Genomic DNA, 20167 nt, shown 5'->3' on the forward strand with positions numbered 1-20167 from the left:
TTGGACACTATTGGTTCGCGTGCTTGAACGGACTCCTTCGACTGGTCGGATTTGTCAGTGTTTGGGTTGTCTGCATCTAGTTTCGAATCTGGTATATCAAGGTCTACAGGTTGTCGTGGTTGTTCGTTTTTACCTCTGTGGATACGGATATCTTTCCTGTTTCTGCGAAGCGACTGTCCTTCGTCTGTGTTTACTTCGTAAGACCGAATGTTCATTTGCTAGCAATAGTCACTTTTGTCCAAGATTTTGTTGGATCATTTCGTTTTGGTGTTATCCAGACACGCTGTCCATGTTCTAAATCAGGTAGGTCCTTTGCGTTTCTATTGTAGTGCTTGCATTGTTGATGCTTGTTGTGTTTGATTTCCGCATGTGCAGACATTGGGATTTTTGGTTCAAGAAGAGCTGGGGTTGTTGGTAGTCGCGACTTTGTTCGACGGCACATTAATCTCTGTGCAGGACTACTCTGCATTCCCTCTGTTGGTGTGTTCCGGAAGTCAAGAATGCTGAGGTAGACATCCTGTTGAGAGTTGCGAGCTCTTTTCATTATACGCTTTGCAGATTTCACAGCCTGTTCCACCTTCCCGTTACTTTGCGGATAGTTTGGTGATGACGTGATGTGTTGGAATTCGTATTCCAATGCGAATGTAGCAAATACCTTGCAGCTGAAATGAGGGCCATTGTCCGAAATGACAATGTCTGGGATTCCATAGCGAGCAAAATGATTCCTCAATTTCCTGATCACTGTTGTAGGTTTTGTGTTCTCCAAGAAATCTATTTCCCAAAAATTTGAAAAATAGTCAACAGTCACTAAGTAGTCATTTCCAGCAAATGAGCACAGATCAGTTCCAACCTTCATCCAAGGTCTGTCTGGAACATCATGAGGTATCAGGGTTTCCTTTTGTTGTTTGGTTTCAAACATCTGGCAAGTTTCACAACTTTGTATGTACTGAGAAATTTCAGAGTGCATTCCAGGCCAGAAAACATACTCCTTTGCTCGGCGAAGACATCCTCCAATTCCCAAGTGCGAGGAATGTATTCGCTGCATCATATCCAAACGGATTGCTTTAGGGATTATTGCACGCTCACCCCTAAATAGAATTCCATCCTGAACACTCAGCTCATCTCTAAAGTCGAAGTATGGTCTTGCAAGGTGAGGGACTTCTTCTCGCTTCTGAGGCCAACCATGAAGTATGACATCCATGAGAACTTGTAATGACTCGTCCTGATAGCTGTGCTTGCGAATCTCGGAAAGTCTAACATCAGTCATGGGTAAGTACTGCACCATGTTTACAATTTCTAAGTCCCTTACGAAGCTCGTTGTCCCTGTTTCATTAAGGTAAGGTCGGCTTAATGTATCTGCAAGATACATAGTCTTTCCTGGTTTATAAGAAATTGTGTACTCATACTGCTGTAACCGGAGCAGCATTCGTTGAAGACGTCTGGGTGCTGCTAATAGCGATTTCTTCACGATAGATTCTAGAGGCTTATGATCACTTTCCACATGTACTGAGCGTCCATAGGTGTACTGGTGAAAACGTTCTAAGCCAAATACAATTGCTAGCATCTCCTTCTCGATTTGAGCGTAACGGGTCTCTGCATCCGTGAGAGCTCTGCTTGCGAAGGCTATTGGTTGTCCATTTTGCAATAGGCTCGCTCCTAATCCTGTTAGCGAAGCATCACATTGGAGTGTCAATTCCTCTTTAGGATCATAATATTTCAAGACAGGACTTTTACAAACTAGTGTCTTGATCTCTTGTATGGCTTTATCATGGGCTTCAAGCCAGCTCCATTCTGCATCTTGAACAGTCAGTTTTCTAAGAGGTTCACAAAGATCGCTAAGCCTGGGAAGAAACTTGCTGAGATAGGTTACGAAACCTACAAATCGTCGAACAGCTGACACATCAGTGGGTGTGGGCATATTTTTCACTGCCTTGACCTTGTCTGGGTCAGCACGAACTCCACTGCTGGTCAGTAGATGTCCCACAAACCGAACTTCTTTGAGTCTAAACTTCAGTTTCTCCTTGTTTAGCTTCAGATTCTTTTCCCTACAGCGTTCCATAAGTGCTCGGAAATTGCGGTCATGATCCCGATAAGCTTCCTCGTCAGTCGCGCCTTCTCCGAAGATCAGAATATCATCATGTACACAACGTACTCCATGCAGTCCTTCTACAGTCTGATTTTGTCGCCGCTGAAATTCCTCTGGCACTGAGTTTAGTCCAAATGGCATTCGAAGCCATCGATAGCGACCATGCGGTGTGTTGAAGGTTGTTAGCATTGAACTGGCCTTGTCAAGTTGAACATGCCAGAATCCATTTTTGGCATCGGCAACAGAAAATACCTTCGCTTTGTTCAAGTCTGGTAAGAGTTCTTCGACTGTGGGCATTGGGTAATGGCTGCGCTGAATGGCCCCATTCACATCACGAGGGTCGAGACAAATCCTTAATTTGTTAGGCTTCTCCACAATGACGAGATTGTTTACCCACGGTGTTTGTTCGGTAACAGGGGTAATTATTTCTTTCGCTGTAAGCCGTTCCAGCTCTGTCTTGAGCTTGTCCCTCAGAGCTACTGGAATTTTCCTAGGCGGATGGACTACAGGTTTTATCGATGGGTCAGTTTGGAGTGAATATGTCCCTGCTAGGCATCCTGTACCATCGAACACATCTTTGTATTCGCTGAAAACATACTCTTCTGTTAATGTTTCCTCAGTAACAGTTAGAATGTTGTCATAATGAATAGTTACTAGTTTCATCCTTTGAATGGTCTGACTGCCCAGTATTGGTGTTGTGTCCTGCTTCACTACAACGAATTCGGTGTCATAGAGTTCTTTGGTTTTGGGATTTACAAGTTTCAGACTTGTTTTTCCTAGGGGCTGGATCCGTGACTTGTCGTATGTAGTTAGTACAGTTGTTGACTTGGTGAGCTTGTAGTAGGATCCGCTCTCATCTAGCTTGCTTATCGGAATAACATTACAACTTGCGCCGCTGTCGACTTGGAACTTGGGTGTTTTGCCGATATTCATAGTTGCATAAACATGTTTCTTTAGTTCAGACGTGACACTTCGGATTGTGTCATAGTAGTTTTCATTAGAGTCAGAGTCTGAGTCCTTATCAGTAACTTGATGTAATTTTCTGTTGTATTTACCTAGTTTCTGTCCAGACTTATGCGTTGACTTCGAGTGTTGTCCACACATCGCTTTAAAGTGGTCCTTCTTTTTACATTTGTGGCATGTTTCTCCATAGGCTGGGCACTTGAGTTTGCTAGCTTCATGTTTACGTCCGCAATACATACAGTTTTTAGCTAACAATTTTGGTGTCGCTTGAGCACTGCGCAGATTAGTCTTTTGTTTGTAGCCGTTTCCTCTCAGAGCGTGTACTTCTGCTGCTGTTGGAGTCTCAATCTCCTTCATTCTCTCCTTTGAAAATTCTGATGCCCTGCATATATATCAAGACAGCTTTTCAGTGTTAGGTTCGATTCACGTAAAAGTCTTTCACGTAGATGCAAGTCTCTAATTCCACAAACAATGCGGTCACGGACTAACGATTCCTCTAAATCGCCAAAGCCACAATGTGCTGCTAAAAGCTTAAGTTCAGTCACATAACTGTAGATTGTTTCCCCACTTTGTTGATTCCTAAAATTAAACTTGTATCGTTCCACACTTTCGTTTTTCATAGGGTTACAATAGGCATCGAACTTCTCTAAAATTACCTTCAAAGTTCTGTTATCTTCAGTATCAGTGAATGTTAGTGTGTCATACACTTCTCTTCCACGTGTTCCGATGAGGTATTTAAGCATTTTTACCTTCTGTTTCTCCTCTGATTCTGCCATTGCTAGGTCAACATAGAGCGAGAATTCTTCTTTCCATTTTTTCCACGTGTGTGCTAAATCTGTAGCATCGAAATTCAGCGTTTCCGGAGCTTTCAATTTATCCATGGCTAGGTATCGCAAAAGATTAGGTTCTTTAGTTTATAACGCTGCCACCATGTTTCATATTCGTGCCTGTTCGGGGCAGATGAAGACTCAGGATAAACAGAACTTTATTAAACCGGAAGTCAACATAAACACACAGAAGACACAATAGACAAGTCGTACATGAAATCTAATAGACTAATAAAGTAGGTCGTACAAACATTGAGATCAACAAATACGTTACAATATTGTACATGCGGCGACAAAGGATTGTACACTTTAGTGAGTGTGTAATTACAATTGAAAATCAAGTTCGTCATTTCTCATTCACTTCGATCCATGTCTTAATGGACGTCAGGGTTGGTAAGTTTGAATACTGATGATTTTTGATGGGAATGTGGCCTGGTCAATCTCATGGATCGCCCTTAAAGTGGTAAAAACCGGAGTCTGAAACACTTGAGAAGGGATTGCAATCTGAATCAAGTCTTATTCTATCCTCTACATCAGGGTGACTTTCATGTTTTGATGTTGGTTCCTTCTTCTTCATCTTTTCAGTTGTAATCATCGATTTTTTTCTTCTCAATTACTGCCATTTTCACCTCTTGTTGGCGTCAAAAGGGACTGGGTCGATTCAGTTTGATAGAAAGCAACTGTTTATTCAATACAAACACCAAGTTAAATTGATATAGACAACAAAACTAATTTTATATAACCGGCGGTGGGAAACATTTTGAGGCTTTCTTGAGAACCACATCTCCAACACCGAGATCAAGTAGGATGCTTTACTCATTCAAGAAAATGACCCATGAGTGAGGCAGCAGATTCTGCGGAACGATACGTGTAAGTGGATGTCTAGTTGGGCGAAATCCTCCTGCTGGACCATACACTGTACGTATGGTGAAATTTTCAGATAAAAGCGAGCAGTACGAGTCTGAAGGGGTCCTTAGGAGAGTGTTACCTCCGAAATTGTCATTTAGTTCATCACCAAATAAGTCAATCCCACAGAAGAGACACAGACAAAACAATTACACAGGCAGTGTTGCATTACATTTTCGTGATTAAGAATTTAAAACCTTTTTTTTGGAGTTTCCAGAATAAGGATGGAATGTCTCAGAGGTAAAATTTCTGAGATATGTGTTGAACAGGGTGTATCAGGGATTCTATGCAGACATTCTACTTAGGGATCACCACAAATACCTCTTGAAGATCGCCTTCTTATATTCTTGTGGTACATGGCTAGCCGGGATAAATATGCAGCCATAGCTGACAGATTAGGTGTGAGCGAAAGTATGGCCTCCTATGCAATACGTAGTTTGATATGATTTATACATGATTACTTATTGAGTATAATTTTATGGCAAACGCCTGAGAACAATAAGAAATGAAGGATATGTTCATGGAATTTAAACACTTCCTAGGTATTGTTGGAAAGATAGATGGAACAAACATTTCGAGAAAGAAACTATTGTTCAGGGGGATAGACTACTACATGTATAATCGAAAGGATTATTATTCTATTTTTTGCAAGTAGTTCAAGAGGATTTAAGATTTACAAACATTTTTGCTGGATTTCCTTGGGAAAGTGCAGGAGAATCGAGTTCTTCGGCAATCACCACTCTTTCAGACTGACCCAGCATTATGTGGTGAAGGATATTTTTTAGGGGACTGAACATACCCTAACATGTCTTTGATATTAATTCCCTTTAGGGACAATGGTCGTCTTACAAATGTGCAGCTGCATTACAATACAAAACTTTTGTAAGTGTGTGTGTGTGGGGGTATAATGTATGTAATAGCAGCGCACCTGTACCTTGACACATCGTGTACACTTTTTTCTAAACTTCTCTGTTAACCTCAGTGGTGAGTGTAGAGCACGGTTGGTAATCTTTTTTGTTTGGAATCAGCGGAACTTTCCTGTGGAGAATACATTCTTGACACGACAAGGCTCCTTACTGGGGTTGTCCCAAACACACTTACAATCGGTCCCCACCTTTGTATGCCTAGCCTTATGGCGGTCACAAAAAGCTGCAAGAGCAAATGGCAGGGACGTGCAGTGCTTGCAAGAACCATCATCACTTAAACAGAAAAAGTAGCATGTTAATAATTGATTTTGGGATTCACATTATTCATATGATAAATACTATGATTGTGATAAAAAATAAAGCACAAAGCTGGACTTACGCAACACAGGAGCAGCCACCTGACAGGACATTGCCATCAACCATTACCAGTAACAATGTTGTATAAGGGTGGTCTGATTGACGGGTTTCTGGCGTTGTTCTGCACATGATATAAGAATATTATGGATCAAATAATCAGACTCGAACACGGACAACGTGATTGTTGTGATACAACAAATAACCCCTTTCTTCTTTGTAGGAATGAATGCGATTTTATTTTATCCCAACCAAGGTTAATCAGGTGTACAAAAACATCAGCAAAGTCTATGTCTGGAACCTTCTTTGATCACATAGTTTAACCTGAAAATGTTGTAATACTTCAAATAAAATTCTGAATATTATAAAATCTCATAAATTTCAAATGCTCTATGCAGTGTGCTATCTTTGAAATCAAATATTGTTGCAAATATTTTTTTAAAAAATACAATATTTTAATTCTAAAGTAAAAGTAATACATGTACATACTTGCGTACAAAATTATTGTGTGAAATTAAGGGTCCTTAATTATTTGGGCATGTTTTTTTTAGCTTTACTTACTTTATTAACTCATGACATGTATTACTCAGAGGTACAGACAATGTTTGTAAAAACTTTTTTTCTGGAACACCCTAAAGCAAGCTACAATACTGTTTTATTATACCCCCGCTCCGAACGAGAGGGGGTATACTGTCTAACCCTTGTGTGTCTGTCTGTCCGTCCGCCCGTCTGTCCTTCTGTTTGTCCGTCTGTAACAAATTTTTCGTCGCAGTTTTCTCAGCAAATACTGAGCGCAGATGCTTGAAATTTTGACACAATCTTTCCTGAGGTATGACATACAGTGGGATACATTTTTGTTTAAATCCAATGTCAACTTCCTGTTTGTTTGTGCGTCTGTCCATTTTCATACATAATTTTTTGTCGCACATTTCTCAGCAACTACTGATTGCAGATGCTTGAAATTTTAACACAATTATCTCTGAGGCATGCCATAAATAGGGATACATTTTTAATCAAATCTGTTGTCAATTTCCCGTTTGTCTGTGCGTCTGTCTGTTTCATACATTACAAATTTTTAAGGGATCTTTTCTGACTAGAATTTAAAGCAAATCTTTCACAGATTCATTACGTATGACGGCTAAAATCTAGAAAAAAATTCAACTTATATGTATTCAACCTAAGAAACAGCTGCCTTGTTAGCCACTAAGCTTTGTACCCTGCTCTTGCGTTTCACAATACAGATGATAGGACAATTTCCAAAGTATTAAGATTTAAGTTAACTTGGCCCACCATTTTATTGGATATTTCTGTAAAAATATGATAGTCCAAAACAGTTTCCATATTGCATTCTCCAAACAATATGTAAGAGCTGGACTTTTTTCTAGAATATATATTTCAGTTCTCCAACAGCTCTGTTATCAAAAAACACAAGATTCAAAACCAATAACCTAATGTGACAAAGAACACATCAACTAAAAAAAATAATTCTCTCTAACATAATCTTTGAAGGATAAGATTTTTTTTAAAATTCTTAAATGATCAAATAAGTTGGTAATCAGTCTATCTGGTGGTAAATTTTTTGGCAAGCATGGAAGAGCAATGTCTGGGCTTGTATCAACTGTAGACGTGTAAGATAGGATTAATTGGCTGTACATCACTGGTTTTCTGTCCACCATATTGGCCAATTATAGTAATTTTTTAAAGGGTCTGGCATCAACTTTACAAATTTGTAAGTGTACTGATGTGAATAAGCATTTCAGTTCTTGAGAGGTAGGCCAAATTTTTGCATTTTTGGCAAACTAAATACAATTTACAACTAAGATCATATCTTTCAAAAAATTCAAAAATAGTCTTAAAAATGTGCACTTGCAATTCATAAAATTTATAGGGACCTGAAAAAAGAAAATATATTGTTAATGTAGTCCCTTTCCACACATGTATTTCATTCTATTTATTTTTAAATTTACAGAAATTGTCTTAGCAGGTAATTTTTTTTCTTTAACTCGCTCATCTCTTTTTCCGTCTCGTTCCTCCCTTTCCCTTATGTGCTTTTCCCCATGTTTTATTACAACTTCCATTAACTTTGTTTCTAAAGTACTACCGGTATCTACATGTAAACTTTCTTTCACGTCTACATGCTTATGACGATAAGCTTTTTCAGCTGTTTCCTTGACAAGTTTCAGAAGCTGCTTTCCTCTTCTTGTCTGAAGTGACCCGAGTCTGCTTGAACTCATCCTTAGTGCAAAAACGGACCTCCGAAACATCAGAGGTGGGGTCAGGTGCCGTGGAGAAGTGAGTATCCTATGCTGACCGGTCACACCCATTATGTTGGCAATCTCGGTATATTTCTATCAAAAGTCATGCCATTATAATATTAACTGTATACAGGGAAATTCGCCCACGTTTAATTTTCGTCTCTTCCGTCGTAGACTCAGATTGGCGATTTAAAACGGGGCGAAAGTACACAGAAATATTTTTAAACAGAACTATGACTGGGCGAATTTAAAATTGGACAAAATAGTTTGCAAGTGTGAAAAGTCGGGTTAGAGAGTGCTCAACTATTTGATGTCATCATAATAAGAATGCGTCATAATCTTCTGACGTAACAAACGTAATGAACCATACTCTTTCTGTACCTTTTCAAAAGATCGGAAGTTACTTTGAGGATATATTGTTTTGCGAAGTGGAGAGATTAGGAGACAGGACTGGGGGGAATGTCTTTAAACAATTTTTTAAGAGTATTTATCAAGAACCAGTACCTGGGCCATGACCCAAGTAGTAAGCTTCAGCATAAACTAGGCCTGTATGCTATGATTACATTTCTTATTAATTTTAAGAAAGTTAATTAATAAAGCGTACTAAAGAACACGTTTGAATGCAAGCATCGGCTGATTACACGAATGACTTTACATATAAAGAAAGATCTATAACACTTACCATAAAAATTGGCATGAATATTTATTTTATAGAGACGAAACATTCTGCAAATGCTGATTTTCCTGTATGGCAAGGAGACGGCTGACAAACGAGTTGGGTTTACATACTCAGTCAAAAGAGAGATCGCTGGTAAGACGATCTAAATTTTCACTTTGATAAAAGTAGACCTATATAGATTTGAAACCATTCACAATGTAACAAGTATATTTAAGGTATTTTGAACATGTATTTATCTTTGTTTACCAGTTCAACAGAAGAGATTTATCATTTTTTCTTACCTCTTTATTAAGGCTCTAAATAAGAAAATGATAACAGAAAAAGACATTGCCTACCACAACCGACTGTGTACCCAACACGTAGTGCAACTTATCAACAGTGGTAAGTCTAGTCAATTACTTTTTGCTAACAGAGTTTAAATTAAAAAACAACATTTTTTAACTCCGTTAATCTCACCGTGCCTCATAATGAATTATATATGTAATTATACCCCCCGCAAACGAAGTTTAGGGGGGTATATTGGAATCACCATGTCCGTCTGTCTGTCTGTCTGTAGACGAGATTTTGTCTGGACGATTTCTCAAAAACTGTTGGAAGGATTTGTCTGAAAATTTATACACATATTATTCACCATATGAAGGTGTGCACCTGCTATTTTCATATTGATTGGATCATTATTTTGAATTTTACAGGTGTTTTTTCATTTTTATTTTGTGGTCTTGTCCAGACCGTTTCTCACAAACTATTGCAAGGATTTATCTGAAAATTTGCACACTTATTATTCACCATATGAAGGTGTGCACCTGGAATTTTCAACTTTATTTGTTAATTTTTCTGCATTTTACAGGTTTTACTTTTTATTTAAATTGACTTGTTCATTTTGGGCTCATTTATAAGGTTTGAGAGATAGAATCTAGAATATCTGTACAAAAATGTGAACTAGTACAGCTTAAAACAACTCATAAAAACTAATCAAAGTACTCAGAAGTACAGAGAGCCGGGCTCATTAACAGAGTAGAATGGATTTCTTACATGAATCACGTTTATATTCTGATGAAAAAATTATTTTAAAACTATCAATATAAATGATAAGACACTGATAGTGAGGTTTTCAATCCTAATACCACGGTCCGATTTTATCAGAATTAATCTGGTACCGCAGCTGAACGTAAACAAACAGGCCAGTCTGGTTCCTTCTCCTGCTTTACCTCGTATGTGTAGAGAACTACGGTAACACTGATTATCAAAAATCCTTACGTTAGTGAACTATGTTCTTTGACTTATGAGGTTTTCAAAGTCATTACTACTAATGTTTATTTTATATAGATAAAACTTCGTTTTATTTTTGTTGCTTATTAAGCGTTTGGATTATCTCAAATTTAAAGCGGTTGAGAGTAAGAACTATATTTTTGCACGTAACTTTAAAATGGCGACTGTGGGGTCAACATCCTGCCTTGAACAGGATCACATAAGCCGGCAATTGCTCTTTGAGCAATAAGCCCGGCTAAAAAAAAGAAACATCATCAAGTGTTTAAAACAGTTTTTACATTACATAGAAGATAATGTAAATTTATTTGTCTCTTGGGAATAATGACTGGACATGCATCCAGTTAAAGATAAATTAATGAGTTTGGTGTTGGAGGTTGTTAAGGCATATCTCTTCTCAAGCGTGTGTGTGTTATCAAATCTCCAGGGAATAAGGCACAAGAATTAAAGATCTCTCTTCTCTTAATTGTAATTTATTGTCTGTCAAAGCACTTCATTACTGGATGACCAGCTTTTTATTTTCAAAATGAATTTGATATATCAAGATTAATTTGATTTTTTTTTTCAACAATTAGTTTGCAGAGTGTCATGACACATGATTGCTTATTTTTATATAATTGCATATTTCTTTAATGTAGAAATTTAAAAAATGTTACGATTGAATTACAATGTATTATTAGTATTGATGTTTCATTTGGTTGCACTTTTGCTTCACTCATTAAGAAACATAATGAGCACTTATATTTTACTGTGAATTTTTACAAGTAAATAGTGAACACCTCTAGATCCATAAAGTATTTTGAATTGGCACCTTCTCTGAAAAACCCAGCGGGGGATATTTGTCCCTATTGGACAGTTCTAGTTATAAATGTTTCAAAATCCATCAAGAATTAGGCTTAATTTATTGATCCTAATTTTTTTTTTTTAATTTTACAGGAAAAGAGAAGTCTGCTAAAAGTATATCAGGATCTTCGAGGACAGTGAAGACACCTTACTCATTTTAGGTCCAAAATATGTGCTGCCACTTTTCTATTCCTGTCTATAAAATTTTTGACGTGTTGTTTCTTAATTTTGTGTGTGTGTGTGTGTGTGTTTGTGTGTGTGTGTGTGTGTTTATTGACCCTACATTGTACTAGTATTCTTTAACCTTTAAAACATTGTCTTCATTTAATTGCAAACCATTCAATTACGATTTTACAGATCAAACAATTTAAACATGAAGTACTCAAAACACCAGACTTTCGAGTTCTTGGCCAGGAATAACGATCAGCAGATGGAAGCTGTCGGCACAAAAGTGTTTAGGTTCAGGAGACCAAATGTAGTTCAAAGGATGAGAATAACGCTGTTTGGATAACGTGACCTTGAGATCTTTTTCTTGGAGAAGACTCATTAAAGAAAACCAGTAAACTGTGCATTGATAGCCATCATGTTATCTTATTCCTATGCCTGACTTCACTTGTATGTGCATTGAAGTTCAGCAACATATATATATATTTTTAGGGGGGGGGGTCATTTTTTCGGTCAGTGTTCAAATAAACTTAATTTTTACATTTAAATGTGTTAGTTTTTATTTTCCTTATGAGAAGGATATGGAGATAACGAACAGTAATCAATATCAAATCCATAAAACAATGCAAAATAGGAGCAGAGCAAACGCGAACCTCCAACACATCAGAGGTTGGATCAGGTGCCATGGAGGAGTGAGCATATCCTGCTGACCAGTCACACCCGCCGTGTGCTCCTTGTAATAATCAGGTAATAACTGAAAAATCCGTTGTCGATTCGGTACATACATAATGGACTAACAATTGAGCCGTTCCATGCAAAAATATCTCTCAAATAAAATTTCCAGAATATTATGTTTGTTTACAAATATTTTAAATCTGTAAAAAAATTCAAAGAAGGGAGGGCATATTGCTTTAATGCTGTCCGTGGGTCGGTCGGTCGGTCCATTTAGTTTCCGTTCATTTTCTTCACAACCGTTGCACATACTGAAATGAAATTTGGTATACAGGTTTATCAGGAAAATATCTAAAAATGTCAAGTTCTCTTTTGGGTATGATCACATTATTTTTGACAGAGTTATGCCCCTTGGACTTAGAAAAATTTCACTTATTTGCAGTTTCCGTTCATTCTCTTTGCAGACGTTGCACACATTGAAATGAAATTTAGTATACAGATATATCAGATGAATATCTAGGTCAAGTTCTGTTATTGGTACGATCGCATCCTTTTTGTTATAGTTGGACTTAGAAAAATTCCACTTAATTGCAGTTTCCATTTGTTTTCTTTGCAGGGGTTGCAAATATTGAAATGAAATTTAGTATACAGATTTTTCAGCTGAATATCTAGGTAAAGAAATGTTTTGGGTAGGATTGCACCATTTTAGATAGAGTTATGCCCTTTGGACTTAAAAATATTCCAATTAGGGGGGAGAGGGGCATAAATGTTTTACAAACTTCTCTTGTTGTAAATTAATTTTGTAATTTGAAGCAGGCATGTACATCATGTTGTACATGTGGTATTGTACGTCCGTGAGGGAGGAGATTACTTCAAAACATAATATTTGTTAAAGTAGTCTGAAGATGTTTTCCAAAACCAGTTGCCACAACCCCCTTTTATAGCATCAACGTCCCTATTTAAAAACAAGAGGCCTATGGGCCTTATAGGTCACCTGAGTATTATGCAACAACTTTGCAGTTATTGAATTTGATTCATGTTTTAAGCCAGATGCTATGGCATTCACAATTTTGAAAGATGCACCATTGATAATCATAACAATACATTTAGCAGTTGCTTAGCTTGGTTACTTAATACTCATAGGCAGGGTAGGGGAACAAAAAATGCATTTCATCATATCATTAATATTCAGCAATAATTAATAGTGCCCTTAACACACATGAAACCCTGATCCCTAGGCTTAGATGCACACACTGCACAATTTTTGAAAAGGAACCCTTGCATTTCAAAAATATTTGATAAATACCAAGGAGCAGATTTCAAACAGTTCATTCATTTTAAAAACATAAGTACACCCCCCCCCCTATGGAAGCCTTGAAATTCACAATTCTGGAAGAGTAGGGCCCTTGCTCATCATAACCATAAAGGTAATTCATCTGCTTCATACCAAGAGACAGAGAATTTTTTTTCAAAGATTTAATGTAATTTTTCACTGCATAATCATTATATAACCCCTGACCCTGGGGCCATAAAATTTACAATTTTGGAAGAGGCATTCTTGCTTATCATAACTATGCAATTAGTTAGTTTATTTAATACCCAGGAGCAGAGAAAAAGATTTTCAAAGAATTCATGTATTTTCACTATATAATTAATAGAGCCCCGCCTAAACACCAGAACCCCTGACCCTGGGGCCATAAAATTCACACTTTTGGTAGAGGCACTCTTGCTCATCATATTTATACATTAAATTTATCTAATACCGTGAGTAGAGAAGAAGATTCTCAAAGAATTCATGTATTTTCACTATGTAATCTAAGAGCCCCGCCCTAACCCCACAACTCCTGACCCTGGGACCATAAAATTCACACTTTTAATTGGTAGAGGCACTCTTGCTCATCATATTTATGCACTAAGTAAGTTTATTTAATACCGAGGAGCAGAGAAGAAGATTTTCAAAGAATTCATGTATTGTCACTATATGATCTATTGAGCCCCGCTCTAACACCAGAACCTCTGACCCTGGGGCCATAAAATTTACAATTACGGTAGAGGCACCTTTGCTCATCATAACTATGCACTAAGTTACTTTATTTAATACCCAGGAACAGAGAAGAAGATTTTCAAAGAAACAATGCATTTTCACCATATACTTATTTAGCCCCGCTCTAGCACAAGAACCCCTGACTCTGGGGCGATGAATTTCACAATTATGGTAGAGGACTTAATGCTGATTACAATCATGCAAACAGTTTGACTGCTTAATGTCCAGGAGTAAAGAAGAAGATTTTTAAAGATTGCATTAATTTTTGTGGTTTTGGCCCCAGGGATCATGAAATTCACAATTTTAGTTCCCCTTCACCCATAGATACTTTGTGCGAAATTTGGTTGAAATTGGTTCAGTGGTTGAAGAGAAGAAGCTGAAAATGTTCAAATGTTAACGGACGACGCACGACGACGGACGGAAACAGATAGCAATAGGTTACCCGAGTTTACTCAGGTGACCTAAAAATGTGGCCATTTTTATTTGAAGTATCATTTTTTTGGGGGGGGGGAGGTCTCACAGATTTGTTTCATTTATTTTCCCGATTTTCTCCTACATATTAAATCAAAGTACTCAGAAGTACAGAGAGCCGGGCTCATTTACAGAGTAGAATGGATTTCTTACATGAATCACGTTAATATTCTGATGAAAAAATTATTATTTTAAAACTATCAATATATATGATAAGACACTGACAGTGAGTTTTTTCAATCCTAATACCACGGTCCGACTTTGTCAGAATCAGAATTAATCTGGTACAGCAGCGGAATGTAAACAAACAGGCCAGTCTGGTTCTCTCTCCTTCTTTACCTCGTATGTGTAGAGAACTACGGTAACACTGATTATCAAAAATCCTTACGCTAATAAACTATGTTCTTTGACTTATGAAGTTTTCAAAGTCATTACTACTAATATTTATTTTATATAGATAAACTTCGTTTTATTTTTTGTTGCTTTATTTAGCGTTTGTATTATCTCAAAAGCGGTTGAGAGTATAGGAACTATATTTTTGCACGTAACTTTAAAATGGCTACTATGGGGTCAACATCCTGCCTTGAATAGGATCACATAAGCCGGCAATTGCTCTCTGAGCAATAAGCCCGGCTAAAAATTACACAATGTGTCCGTAATTTCAAATGTTTTTGTACTTGAATAGCATTGACTCATGTCATTTTGGCTGTGACGGAGGCAAATCGTCATTTATGACGTTTATAAATACAGACAAAATATATAGATCTCCGTTCGCGGTGTAAAATCTTGTTACAAAATTCAGATGTTTACCTTGTTATGCATCTGCATTACGAAGAATTAATCCCCAAACTTTTTCAAATTCCTTGGCCTCGATAGACCTCGGGAAATTTTAATCGTGAATGTGAACATTTAAAATCGACTGTTTTGCACGTTGCCTTACACTTCCTGGCTACTTTTTTACTATCTGTTATACCTTCTATTGGATTTCCATGTTCAACCTTGTGGAGCCCCCCCCCCTCCCCCGAGTATTTGTAATTTTATTGATTCTAGATAGCCTGAGGAGTTTTTTTTTTTATTTCATCCATAATAACTGTAAAACAAAAAAACCTTTGAAGAGGCACAATCCATACTATTCAAAACTTATGCCCCTTTTTACACTTCTGTTGAAAGAATCAATAAAAACTAGTAGGTAGAGGAAACTATTTTCTGTGACGTCGGAATAAATTTACATGTTAAATGAATGTTAAATGTTCAGGGTCAATATTTCATTGAAATCGATGATGCCATATTTCTATGCCTATTCTAACTTATCAAAATATTTAGTGGAATGCAAAGTCTATATCTTAAATTGAAATATGAAATTTTATTATCAACAAGACTTTCATAACAAGTCCACACAAGCTCATTCGTAAATCCAAAGGGTGGAGCAGGGAACAATAAACCCAGTGATATGCAAAAGGAAAACCAAGTCAAAGAATTGAAGGAACTGACTAGAGGCTAAGGATCCAATAAAATGGAGTCTGTTGTTGTTAATCTCTGCAAGACTGTTCTATAATTAACAATGTTGTTAAAATTCTTGACAATCAAATTCATGAGAGGTGTATTGAAACGTCCCACAAAAAAGAGCTGACAGTGGAGATCTATAATGTATTCTTCAGGAATTCAGTCAGTTAAGTCTTTAACACTTGGAAGGATGATGAAGCATTATGCCGAAATCCCCAATATCTGATTTAACCAGCACTACAATACTTTCAAAATGGCTCGAGAACTAGTACTCGTACCAAAAGAAAAATTCCAAACTCTGCTGAAATCGGAGGAAAATTCGAACAGTCTACAGGAGAAACCCCCTCTACCCAAGAAGGACCCTCCCAATGATAAAGACCCACCTACTCAAACCCGAATTCTAGAAATCTTGGAGCACACCATTCCATGAAATATCATAACAATGCGAAAAGATTAATTCAATTTTTATCACGATACGGAGGAGACGTAGTGTCCTGGAAAGAAAATATCTACAAGGGTGACGTCATTCAGGGTTCTTACATCAGTGATCTTATAAAACATGCATTAAGTCCAAATGTTAAAGGAAATCCTATTGGATTTCAACAGTTTTATAAAGCACTGAGAGACATCGACACCCTCACGCCATTCATCCATAAGAAAATGATGGATCATTCCGAGGTACAGTGTGGTGGTGGATATGTAGTAAAAATACAGACGGTGCACCGACGGGTTATCAACCTTCCTATGAAAAAAATGACTAAATCAAATATCAAGAGGCTAAAATTTTAATGCATTTTGTTCATCAACACAAAGAAAAGTCTTTACATGAGGTTATATTGAATGAATTATATGATGTACAATGAAAAAAAAATGTATTGTCAAATTGAAATCAACGATGTTGTTGTTGAAACTGAAGCAATTTGATATATCATTACATCAATAAAGTTGTTTTAAATAAAATAAAGTCTTTAAATTTATAAAATAGATCAGCTTCTGATGAAGATGAAGATGTGAACAATGAAGTGTAGGTATTGGTGACTGTAAAATAGAAATGGTGGACACTGATGAAGGGGATGATGTTCGTAACAAGAGAAGGTTCGTAATATCTCGTTCATAATGTGTAGGACGAATACATCTTAAACATCTCCGTCTCTTAACCAGTCTCCCGCGTGGCGCAGTGGTTAGAGCGTCTGCTCTAGAGTCGCGAAGTAAGGAGTCAATCCTTACGTCGCGGGTTCGGATCCCACTGCGGGATGTGGAGACCGGTCCTTCGGATGAGACCGTATAAATCTAGGTCCCGTGTCGCAGTGGGTGCTGGCACGAAAAAGATCCCTCACTGCTCAAAAACCCTGAGTGCCGAGCATAGGACAAAATGTGTAGCCCTCCACAGGCAAGTGGTGGCGTCTGCAAATGAGTGAAAAAATCTCGAGGGGGACGTTAAACAACAAACAATCAAGCAATCTCTTATCCACAGCAATGATCATGAAGATAAACACAATGGTACCAATGGGTATTCCTAAAAACATAAAGAATAAAGTAATCAATTAACATTTGTACATTTTGTTTTGGGTAATCAAGAAGTTGATTGAAACTGGTCATACTCGGCGGACACATCAAGTAAGTTTTTTTTTTTTATTTTCGTCTCCGAGTTGTCATGTGTGGACACATTTTCCACAACAGATTTTAAGTGTGAAAATTCCTCATCTACCTAATGAAAGTAGTTGTTTTGAATGTTTCCCTGCACGGTGATCAAGTGGGTAGAAAAGTATACATTGATAGTGATAATTTTTTTCGACCGCATCGCCTTTTATGTCAACAGCTAATGCTATCGCTCTCTGACTAATATCAAAGTGATGCTTTTTTTTCTTATTATCTTTTAACAATAGACAATTAATTTTGATGATGTGTATCAACATTTGCATAAAAAATTACCTATAACTAGTAAGGTAGTATTACGGCTCTCAGGGGTACTTAAAATTAAATCATTCAACTCTGTGGTGGGTGAGGGGGCCCGAGGGATCCTCAGTGGTGGTAATTTGGGTGGTGGCACCACTATTCTTTCTGGTTGAAGTGGTGCTGCCTGTTGTGCCACCACCACCCTCCCTGGTTGCTGGTCCTTTTCTCTGTATGGTGGCGATGGTGCCGGTTGAGGGGAGGGAGGTGCCCTCAAAATTCTGTATGGTTGTAATATCTTTTTCTATTAAAAAAAGTAGTAAAATTAAAGTCTTATCTGTTAATATGTAAAAAAGTGTTCTTTCATATATGATATAAGTATGCATATATATGTAATGGGAAAATCCCAAGCAGAAATAATTCAAATGATATGGATTTTTGGAGCCAAGCCCATCTGACTAATAACTATGTAATTATATATCAGTGATGATAAGATTATGTCTCTATCTTTGTCTGGGAATTTGTGTCAGAAAAAAGAATATATTTACATAAAATTTTCCAGATAACTTTATACATGTCTACATGAGTATAAGATTCAAATTTTTGCTCTGGACAATATAAAACCTCTTTACCAATAGAATTCAAGTGTATGACCAATGTATGAAATGTCTGTGTAAAAAAAAAAAGTGAAGGTGGATCTAAAAGGGGTGCTTGTAATAGCTTAAAACCTTCTAAGTAATAAAAAGGTTTTAGATTTATGTTATGTACCTAACTATTTGATTTATTAAAAAATACATCTACTACACTTACATAAGATATATATTTATATATAAAACAAATATTTTGCTCAAAACTTATGTCCATGTCAGGCCATGTGTATATGTAGTTTATTCCTCTTATGTCTTTTTCCTATTAATCATGCAACTCTTTCTCTTGTGTCATGTGTATATTGTGTAACAATAATACCTTGATATATTCTATGGAATTTTTTTTTATTTCAAATGAATTTTGAATCTGAATGAGTGTTGTTCCATCTAATTAAAAGAGTTGAAGATAAATTGTCAGTTGCGCGTCTTCTGCTCAATTTTCTTTTTTTGTTTTAAAAATCCTCTAAACCTACCCCTCCTTTCTTTTCCACGGGGGGGGGGGGGATAAAAAATTTTAAACAAAAATTTGTGTTCATTGTGTTAAAGATGTTAAAAAAAACGTATCTATAGTTGCGTGACGTTTTTTTTTTTTACCTCTTCCTCCATCTTGATAAATTAAATTCGATATAAATTAGGTATCCTGATCCGGAAACTGCAGCAGTGGCGGATCAATGATAATTGTAGATGCAAGATTTTTTTAATAAAGATTTTTAATAAATCTTTTTTCTTAAAGATTTAACAAGACAATAAAAACAAACTTACTTTGACAATATCGGACCCTCTTTCCTGATGTTAGGAAGTTTATCTGCCCCTTGGGTACCACCACTGTGTGGGTGGTGCGTCCTATCTCCACAAATATGTTGAAGCGGGTCACCTCACAAAAGGACACACAGAAACACGGGTCACCCCGCAGATTTTTCCGACAATCGTACCCCCGGAGTGATTCCTTGCAACATCGATTTTGTGTTGGACTGATAGCCCAATCAGTGGAAAAAGCAGCATAGTAAACATCGTCTTTTAAGGAGCAAGGTTTTAATAATGTGCCATAAAATGCAGAACTGATATTTTTTTCACTTATACTTATATACCCCTTATTGTGACATGTAATTTATTACTAATGTCAACCGGTTTGGTCAATCGACATCAAAGGTAACGGATGTATCTGCCGGTCTTGTAATTGAGAACACCGCTTTGTCCTTTGAAGATTTTGATTGCGTTGACCCTGGGTCAACATGATTCTTTTTAACAAAATTGAATCCTCTGAGAATCGGAGGTATGATGAATGGGAGAATGAGAGAAAAAATTGATTGCATCGTAGAAAAATGCAATGTATCCTCTTAATTTTTGTATAGGTCGTAGCCTTTTTCGGCAACCTAGTCAACAAAATGTGTAAATTCAACACTGTCCGTGCTACATAAAACGATCGTAATAATGAGGTCATTCAGGTTAAAAGGTATTTTTTTTTAAATTGAAATTATCGGTTTTTAAAAACCTTTTAAATAGATAACACCTGTGCACATGACTTGTGCAGTCAGAACCAGTGTAAATATTTTCATTGTATATAACATTAATATTACGCCATAAAAAGACCGGTATTGTTGGCGCTCTTTTTTTTCGGTCAACACGGAACAGTTCTCGGTGTCATCAATCACATTTGTACTTAAAAC

The 20167-nt window shown here is 36.9% G+C and overlaps 1 protein-coding gene and 1 pseudogene across 1 annotated transcript; one reads left to right on the forward strand and one right to left on the reverse strand.

The window, feature by feature from the left end:
• Positions 1 to 211: 211 nt before the first annotated feature.
• Positions 212 to 3825, reverse strand: LOC134281554 (uncharacterized protein K02A2.6-like). Its single transcript, XM_062763989.1, has 2 exons — positions 3539 to 3825; positions 212 to 3431 (listed from the first exon to the last, which is right to left on the reverse strand). Exons 1-2 carry the CDS (start codon positions 3823 to 3825, stop codon positions 212 to 214), a joined length of 3507 nt encoding a protein of 1168 aa, XP_062619973.1.
• A 564-nt stretch (positions 3826 to 4389) lies between these two features.
• Positions 4390 to 6449, forward strand: LOC134281553 (uncharacterized; annotated as a pseudogene).
• The last annotated feature ends 13718 nt before the right edge of the window (positions 6450 to 20167 follow it).

The sequence above is a fragment of the Saccostrea cucullata genome, unplaced genomic scaffold (assembly GCF_032062105.1).
Source record: "Saccostrea cucullata isolate Sc308-1 unplaced genomic scaffold, CSIRO_AGI_Scuc_v1 ctg15495, whole genome shotgun sequence".
NCBI classification, from domain to species: Eukaryota; Metazoa; Mollusca; class Bivalvia; order Ostreida; family Ostreidae; genus Saccostrea; species Saccostrea cuccullata.

Bases quoted from the DNA above. Each gene is read 5' to 3' on its own strand.
- LOC134281554 (XM_062763989.1), bottom strand. From the start codon at position 3,825: ATGGCAGAATCAGAGGAGAAACAGAAGGTAAAAATGCTTAAATACCTC. The intron at 3,432-3,538 runs GTTAGTCCGTGA...ATATATATGCAG, and splicing joins TTTGGCGATTTAGAGGAATC to GGCATCAGAATTTTCAAAGG.